General features: G+C 47.6%; 2 protein-coding genes across 2 annotated transcripts; one reads left to right on the forward strand and one right to left on the reverse strand.

Annotated features, from left to right (window-relative positions):
• The first annotated feature begins 2,318 nt into the window (after positions 1 to 2,318).
• LOC144095486 (uncharacterized) lies at positions 2,319 to 3,315 on the forward strand. Its single transcript, XM_077629213.1, has 2 exons — positions 2,319 to 2,660; positions 2,989 to 3,315. The coding sequence occupies exons 1-2, from the start codon at positions 2,395 to 2,397 to the stop codon at positions 3,227 to 3,229; spliced, it is 507 nt and encodes a 168-aa protein (XP_077485339.1). The 5' UTR covers positions 2,319 to 2,394; the 3' UTR covers positions 3,230 to 3,315.
• Positions 3,316 to 4,650: 1,335 nt separating this feature from the next.
• Positions 4,651 to 6,124, reverse strand: LOC144095487 (uncharacterized). The gene is made up of 2 exons (XM_077629214.1): positions 5,799 to 6,124; positions 4,651 to 5,230 (listed from the first exon to the last, which is right to left on the reverse strand). The coding sequence occupies exons 1-2, from the start codon at positions 6,122 to 6,124 to the stop codon at positions 4,651 to 4,653; spliced, it is 906 nt and encodes a 301-aa protein (XP_077485340.1).
• Positions 6,125 to 8,722: the final 2,598 nt, after the last annotated feature.

Consider the following 8,722-nt stretch of genomic DNA (forward strand, 5'->3'; position numbering starts at 1 on the left):
AAGGCGTCTACCCTCTGCCCCGTATTGATGACGCCCTGGACTGTCTATAAGGCGCGGAGCTCTTTTTTTCTCTTTATTTGCGCTCTGGTTATTGGCAGGTCCCAATGGCAGCTGCTGATTATGTCAAAACCGCGTTTGTGACCCCTGACGCCCTCTACGAGTTTACCGTCATGCCTTTCGGCCTGTGTAACGCTCCTTCTACTTTCGAGCGAATGATGGAAACCGTTTTGCGTGGCCTCAAGTGGAAGACATGCCTGTGCTACCTGGACGATATCGTTATCTTTTCACCTAACTTCCAAACGCGTCTATCTCGCCTGCGGGACGTCTTGACATGCCTCAAAAACGCAGGCCTGCAGCTAAACTTAAAAAAATGCACCTTTGCAGCCCGTGAACAGACAATTTTAGGTCATGTTGTGTCGAAAGACGGTGTACGCCCTGACCCAGCGAAACTTCGTGTCGTGACTGACTTTCCTAAACCTTCCACCACTAAGGAACTTCGCAGCTTCCTAGGGCTCTGCTCTTATTTTACGCGTTTCATTCGCAGCTTTGCCTCAATTGCTGCCCCTTTGACTCAACTCCTCGGCGCCAATGTCAATTTTTTGGCTTGGTCACCCGCTTACAACGACGCCTACAACACCTTACGTCGTATCCTCACGGCACCTCCCATCTTGCCTCATTTCGACCCGGCGGCCCCGACTGATGTTCACACGGATGCCAGTGGTATTGGTATCGGTGCTGTGCTCGCTCAGAGGAAATATAGATACGACGAATATGTCGTTGCATATGCCAGCCGCAAACTTACAAAGGCTGAGTCTCACTACTCTGTGACTGAAAAAGAGTGCCTCGCCATTGTGTGGGCATTAGGAAAGTTTCGCCCTTACGTGTACGGCCGTCCTTTCGACGTCGTTACGGATCATCACACCATTTGTTGGCTTTCCTCTCTGAAAGATCCTTCCGGCCGCCTGGCGCGCTGGGCGCTGCGTCTTCCCGATTACAACATGCTACTCGTGTACCGGTCGGGCTGCAAACATCAGGACGCCGACGCCTTGTCTCGCTCCCCGCTCCCCGCTCAACTTGCCAGCCTCTGCGAAATCGGAACCACTGAGCAATCTCCCACAGTCAGTGACATGCCTTCTGAACAGCGCAAGGATCCATGGATTCGTGCTCTTCAGAACTTTCTCTCCGACCCATCGGCGGTTAATCCATCCCGCGCGCTGCGCCGTCAAGCTTCCCATTTTGAGATCCGAGATAACCTGCTTTATCGCCGTAATTATCATTCTGATGGACGAAAATGGCTCCTCGTCATTCCACGCCACCTACGGTCCTATATCTGCTCATGTTTTCACACTGACTTGCAATGCGGTCACGCAGGCCCTTTCAAGACTTACACGCGCCTCCGCCTCCGCTACTACTGGCGTGGCATGTACAATTTCGTTTTTAAATACGTACGCTCGTGCCTCGACTGCCAATTCCGCAAGACACCCACTACCCGTACTGCTGGTGAGTTGCAGCCGCTATCATGTCTGCCTCGCCCTTTCGACCGCGTTGGCATTGATTTATATGGGCCCCTCCCCTATACTACTGCTGGCAAACGATGGATCATTGTTGCCGTCGATCACCTCACGCGGTATGCTGAAACCGCCGCGCTCTCTGCTGCCACGGCACAGGATGTGGCATCCTTTCTTCTGCGTCGGTTCATCCTTCGACGCGGTGCCCCTCGAGAACTCCTCAGCGACAGAGGCCGTGTCTTCCTATCTGATGTCAACAAATCTCTGCTCCGTGAGTGCAACGTCATCCATCGAACTTCCACCGCTTACCACCCTCGGACCAACGGCCTTACTGAATGCTTTATACCCCTGTCACACGGGCACTTGTAAGGCCTTAGAAATTAAGGTCCTTTGCCCCAAAGGCGCGTGACACGCATCTACACGGCAAAGCGTCGAGACCTTTGCGATAAAGGTCCGTAGCAATAAAGGCGGCCGTCAGCGGCCTTAAAGTTGCTTAAAGGAGCAACCCAGACGGCAGCGCCAGCTAGCGAGCTCAAAGAATAAAAAAATTGACGCAATTTTTAGTTTTGAAACCGTAAAAAAATATCGAATTTTTCTTATTTAATGGTTAATTTTGCGTTACAGTGCAATTAACCGTAGAGGAGGCTATGACTAAAGACATCCACACTGCTGAGAAAGGACTTGAACGATTTTCAGCAGCCGCATCGACACAGGCGTGCTTGAGCATCTCGCTTTGCTGTTTTTTCTTCGTTTGCTCTTTGTTGTGTGCGTGTTTTTCGTTTGCTTGTGTTTTCTGCTTTCCCGCTCGCGTGTAGTTGAACTCCTTTATATATTTAAAGTGATTTGTTTTTAACTGTATTTAATTTTAATTTTGTACAAAATTTTAATGGAGGCATGTAGTATTGAGGCCTCTCAGGCAACAGCCGAGTTGGGCGCGCAGAAGTGCGCAGCAAAAAAAACGAGAGGACCGCGCACCCACTGGCCGGAGCGCGAAACCTGGGCACTTATCCGTCTCTGGGAAGACCACCTCTCAGAACTGCGCGGCGAGAAACGGAACGGGCCCGTTTACGAGGCCATTGCTACTTCACTGGCCGAACAAGGCATCGCAAAGACAAAGGAGCAGGTGCATTCAAAAATAGAAAACCTGACAACAGAATATCGATGAGTAGTGAACTTAGCCAAGTGCTACTTTTATGTATACCGCGGATTTATATTAGACCCCTAAGTGTTGCGAAAGTTTGTGCTATAACCGCGCGGCAGCTTTCAAAACATGCGACAGGTGAGGCATAGTTTTGACTCACATTATGCGCGAGCGGCTGCTGCATTGGGTTTGGGGCAGCTTGCTTTTTGCACAACGTGCAGTGTGCGAAAATGCGTACTTGCCGCAGTAGCCTTGTTTATTCAGTAGCAGCAGTTAAAATGGGCATTTGTACGAGATACTCTTTTGACTACCTGAGTGTTTGGATCGTGGTGCTCATAGGACTGTTTGCAGGAGGTGGTCACGAAAGCACACTGGCCAGGGTGCCATACCCTGGACATTCTACTGGGAGCTGCACAGATTTTTAGGAAGCCTGCCAGTAAACGACCGCTCTCTGGTGGAAGAGAGCAGCTGCCAACCTGTCAGCACAGTCGAAGAGGTAATTTTCTTGGAAGAATATGAATCTCCATCTGCAAGGATGACTTCTCAACATCGAAGGCTTTGTATCGTTTATTTTGGATGACAACACCTTTACATATGTTATGAGATGAAGGTGTATCAAACATATGAATAATACTAGATTTGTAAATTTTTATTGGTTGGAGTCTGAAGCCGCACTGCACAACAAACCACTGTTCATAAGTTGCTGATCGAAGGCTTTGTATCGTTTATTTTGGATTACAACACCTTTATATATGTTATAACATGGGGGTGTATCAAACATATGAATAATACACGATTTGTAAATCACGCTAACTGGCAAGTTAAAACATATCAGCAGGTGATCACAGCTTTCTTTGTTACTGAGGTGTAATGGACAGAGGCTCATTTCGGTTGTAACACACTTGCGACGGCAGGCAAAAAATGATTCACCACTGTAAACATAAATGTTTTCATGGACAACACTTATCAGAGCCCTGAAAGAAAGCATAACTTGAGGGTTATTTGTTCAATTTCTTTGTGAGCATGTGCTTAACCTCCTGTTATTGTTTCATCATTGTTTCAAACGTTCTTCATGCAGATTATCTCCGCCATGGAGATTGGTGACATTCATGAAAGCTCATTTGAGCTTGAACCAACAACTGAACCACAGCAAGCACTACCACCGTTGTGGCTATTACCAGCCGCCAGCAGCGGAAGCGGAAGCGACCACTTTCGTCAGCCCAAAAAACCCAGCAATGTCTGCTGGAGGAGCAGCGTCTCCTGCGGCAGGATCTCAAGGAGTATAGAGAAAAAGAGCTCCGGCTTCGTGAGCGACAAGTAAAAGCCGAAGACCTCGTTCAGGTGCTGAAGGACTTCCTGAACAAATAAAATGTATAAATCTCAGCTTGCATTCATGTACATGCTACTATTGGGCCACAGGCTGCGTGATAGGCACAAGGCAGTGTTCCGATACAGTACTGACAGCTGTGCAAGTTTAACAACAAAGCAGCAAAAAGTACCTCAGAAAAGGCAAGGGAGAATGAACAAGGCAAAATTGATGTGCACTGTCTTGCACTAGCAATAACTAATTGTGAAAGTACTGACAGTGTATACAAAGACATTTGTTCACACAAGACGCATATTGACACATATATCCATATCAGTGCTTGTGTGTCTTGCACGAGGTTAACCATGTCCAGATCATGCTACGTCAGAAATTGCCCTGAAGGAGTGCTTCTCACACCAACGAAATTGGTTGGGAAACCCCACTGAAGTCAGTTAATTAACCTGGCTGTTAGACATAGAGGTTAAGAAGTTGACGTGGTGATTGGGGTAACCCATTCTTCTGATTTTGTTTGTGCTAGAAAACCACTCCTTCAGGAAGGTTTGCAGTGGAAGGTAGCAAGACACAAAGCTACACCTGCTGCAGTCCCACATTGGCACCAAATGCTACCTAGGATTAGGTATGCTGCTTAGAGGTACAAAACTTGGGCAGCACTCTTCGTCATGTTAAGCGGCCTTCTACTGCAGCTGCTGAAAGTAATGCACAAGAGCTGCCCGAACACTAGCCCCACTATCAACTTCTAACTGCGTAGTATGAGCAGGTTGTTCAAAAGCTCTGTCATGATGAGAAACCTCATCCAACCATTGCTGCTGTAGCCGGGTACCAAAATGTTCATACATGTTGTTAAGTGTACAGCAGGCTCTTATATTCACAGGCACATGCCTGATCTCGCACTCCATCCTTTTCATGGTGTATCGAAAGCGGGCTTTCATTCTCCCAAAGGCATTTTCAACAATCTTTTGTGCTTTGGACAGATGGTAATTGAACAGTCTTTTTTCCTCCTGTAAAGGGCCATTATGCGGGAAGGGTTTCATGAGGTGCCCTGTCAGGGCAAACGCCTGGTCGCAAAGGATAATCGGGGGCACAGCAGTGCCATTAATCACTGTGACCGGCGTCTTGAATAACGGCCCTTCCACTGTTTCAGCCAGATCCGACTGACTGTACACATGGGAGTCATGGCATCGCCCTGGGCTGCCTGCAGAAACATACCGAAACCGGTATTTATGGTCCACAAGGGCCAGAAGGATGACACTGTACCTGCACAAAAGAAAAGAACATTTTGTATGCACAAGGTTACATGATGGAACTATTTAGATGTGTATTTAAAAACAGTAGATCAGAAGAAGCCTAATGCTGTAGCCGGTCGTCTACTTCTAAGGTGAAAACAGAAGCGCTTCAGGAAATCGAACGCGAGTAATGTTCACATCCTTGTTGCTGTACAAGACGCATGAGCGCAGTGACAGCTTCATGCCCTGCCTGCACCTGCTCAATAGTTTGTGAGCATCTAATAGAATTAGCACACATATTCACCTTAGATGTGGAACAGTATACATGGCTGTGTGTGGATGAAGCCGAACTTGTATACGTATGATTACTGAAAATAAGATTATAAATAGAGGTGACATGCTGTAATGGTGATATTAGATTGCGAAGGATTTTTTTAAATGCGTGGAAATAAATACACATTGAAAGAATGCTGCAGCATTGTAAGTAGCCATGAAGGTAAATTCACATATTGTAAAAACTACCTTGTTTCACATCAGTTATGCCAACTACGTAATGCACTAAGGAAAAACCAAGGGAAAACCAAGAAAAAAACACTTGCCAGCCTTTGTAGTTCCTATAGTCCACCGCATTCAAGTGGGGTGGAGACACCGGGAAATGGCAGCCATCCAAGGCCCCCACTGCTTGCGGGAATCCTGTCATAGCGTAAAACTCGCTAACATGTTCATCCATCTCGTTTGGTGCCATCATTCGGACCCACTCCGGTTCGAGCACATCCACCACAGTCTCGGCAAACTCCCTATATATAGTGTTTACAGTTGACCGCCCAACACCAAAGACTATAGCTACCACCCGGTCTTCGGCAGCTGAGCAGAGCTTGAAAAGGCCGATGCCGATTCTGTTTTCCACACTGATGGCCTCCCGCATATTTGTATGTTCACCTGCATTGCAGGTCGGCACCGCTCCACAAGGTACCGAAAAGCAGCCGGGCCAACGCGGAACGCCTGTCGAAAATGCTGGTCTCCGAGGTTCGGCAAAGTATCCTCAAACCATCGCTCGTTGCGGGGATACATACACCTACTGCGGTGCACAGTTCGCGGAAGGAACGCGACGGCTTTGCAATGGGCAATGTTTGCGAGAAGTTGTTCTTCCAGTGCGTCACCGTGCGCCTTAGCCGCATCCGCCGCCGCGCGTTATGATGCCACATCGGCAATCTTCATGGCAATTTCACACTTCTTTCTAACGTCTTGCGATTCGTCGCTCATGATTACGGCAGCACGCTAACCAGGCACAACCTAATTTCTTTGAAATACGCACAAAGGCACAAGCAACAAAGCACGCTTCTCGCACACAACGAGGAGCCGAACGGAAAAGGGGGCCTACCGTGGTCGGACCGAGAACGATGAAAAAAAAAACTTTGTTTCAAAATATCCGTTTCTCACCGTCAGAACGCTCGTTTATTATCGTGATAGCTACTTTTTCCAACATAAAACGAATGCACTCTTAGCTGAAGTGCTATCGTCTGCTTTAATTTCATAATGTTACTTGCGCCGCTTCACACACAGCGGTGACTTTTGGCATTCACGGAGGACGCGTTCTAGCTCCTTTGGATTTGCCGTGTAGCAGCGTCGCTGCTCCTTTTCGGTTACATTTCAGCACATTTCAGCACTCCGGGCCTCTCCCGGAAATTGCTGGCTAAATATCAAGGGCCATATCGTGTCCTGAAACAAACATCTCCAGTGAACTATATTGTTGAGCCCCTCACGCCGCCACCCGATCTCAGACGCCGCGGCAGTGAGACTGTACATGTCCAGCGCCTCAAGAGATACTACGACCCCGCTGTCTTGTCCGCCCCTTAAGTCGCCAGGATGGCTCCTCTTCTGTCCGGGGGCCATTGTAAAGAAGACGACGAGCATATGCGCAAGCCGCATGGTCATCGCCTGGTGCATGCTCCTGGCTCCATTGTAAAGAAGATGACGGGCATATGCGCGAGCTGCATGGTCATCGCCTGGCACACGCTCTCGGCTGGACTAGCTGACCCGCTGTTCGCCCTGCTCCCGTTAGGAGGCTTCTCAGAATAAACCCCACCTTACACTGGTTTCTCCATATTTTTTAGAAAAACTGACAATGACCTACACAAGCGATAACCATCAACGAAATTTGCTCTGCAAAATCTGAATGAGTTAGTGCATTCAGTGAATGCTGGAAGTAAACGATTGAATCCATGGCTAAAAAAAGCACTTTCCTTCCAGCACTAGTTCCATAAAGCCGCGAAACACATATCATTGCAATGGGATCGAGAATAATGTAGCTAACTTGCAGGGCAGTGGAAACTTGAGTGATCCTTTCGATTTCTTAGAGATCATAGGAATTATTCGTTTGAGGCTACAAGAGCTACACTTGGGCTTTGACACAAGTGCCCACATGCAACCTGCACAAATTCTTTCATCACAAGAACTCAAGACTTGAAAAACGTGACCCTAGAGTGAATTGCAGTTTGAAAAAAAGGAAACCAAAGATGAGGTCAGCAAAAAGGATCACAACCTAAACATTGTGGTGCATCAATTCAAAATGATACAGCTGCTACGAAGATAAGGAACTTTCAACAGCTATTCAAAACTGTTAAGATGGTAAGAATTAAGGTATCATCATCAAAATGCACAGCGTAAGGACGAAAAACGCTATTTAAAAAAACGAGCATCATAGTTCTACGTGTACAAGACCTAATGAAATATGATAATCATACAATAAACTGCACTTTCATTTGCTAATGCGTCTGCAAGATGTGCTCTAGGTCCAAACCACATTTATATTTTTTGGGAGCGCGAAATACACGGACACGGAAAACACTTGTGCACTAGACAATGCACTCCACGTATTTCGTGGTTTTAAAAAAATATCAGTTTATACCACACTCTTCCTAAACAAAAATCTTGCAATTTGAACCCAAAACACGTTACAGATAACTTCGACTACATCGCAGCGCGGTCAAGGATTAACGTTAACCCGGCTAAAAAAACACAAAATTGAATATACAGCTGGCTGTTTAAGAGCAGAGCAGTGCTTGTCAGCTAGGATACCTGCAGAATACAGAGAAGGTTCCATATGCGCGAAGACGAACAAGCTACGCGTTCAGGCGGCGCGGCAAAGGCGCCCGCCGTTCGCCCTGTAGCTTGGTATGGAGACGCGCGGGGTGGGACTCTAGCAAAAACTAAGCACGATAGACCAAGAGCTATGGATCCCTAATATTACCCCCTTAACGTCCCCGATTTCCCACATGGGGCATCCTCGCTGCCCCTTTTTCTCGAAACCAAATGGCTGAGGTAGCCGATGGCGGCGGCGGATTTCGCCGCCTGCGTGTCTCTGCTAGCGCGCAGCGCAGCGCCGAGAGGCGAGACACGCGACCTGCACCAGCGGATATCTGCTTTGGTTCGTACAGTACTTGCAAGGCGCGCCGGCGTTCGAAGCAAGGTGATCCTATAACACGAGCACTAATTAGATGAACAAACCTTTGCTTTCTCATTA

Source organism: Amblyomma americanum, chromosome 6 (assembly GCF_052857255.1).
Source record: "Amblyomma americanum isolate KBUSLIRL-KWMA chromosome 6, ASM5285725v1, whole genome shotgun sequence".
Classification (NCBI taxonomy): domain Eukaryota; kingdom Metazoa; phylum Arthropoda; class Arachnida; order Ixodida; family Ixodidae; genus Amblyomma; species Amblyomma americanum.

Coding starts and splice junctions, on each gene's coding strand:
- LOC144095486 (XM_077629213.1), top strand. CDS start 2,395: ATGGAGGCATGTAGTATTGAGGCCTCTCAGGCAACAGCCGAGTTGGGC. Junction 2,661..2,988: donor AAAATAGAAAACCTGACAAC/AGAATATCGATG, acceptor TGGTGCTCATAG/GACTGTTTGCAGGAGGTGGT.
- LOC144095487 (XM_077629214.1), bottom strand. CDS start 6,124: ATGCGGGAGGCCATCAGTGTGGAAAACAGAATCGGCATCGGCCTTTTC. Junction 5,231..5,798: donor TATAGGAACTACAAAGGCTG/GCAAGTGTTTTT, acceptor TCTTTTGTGCAG/GTACAGTGTCATCCTTCTGG.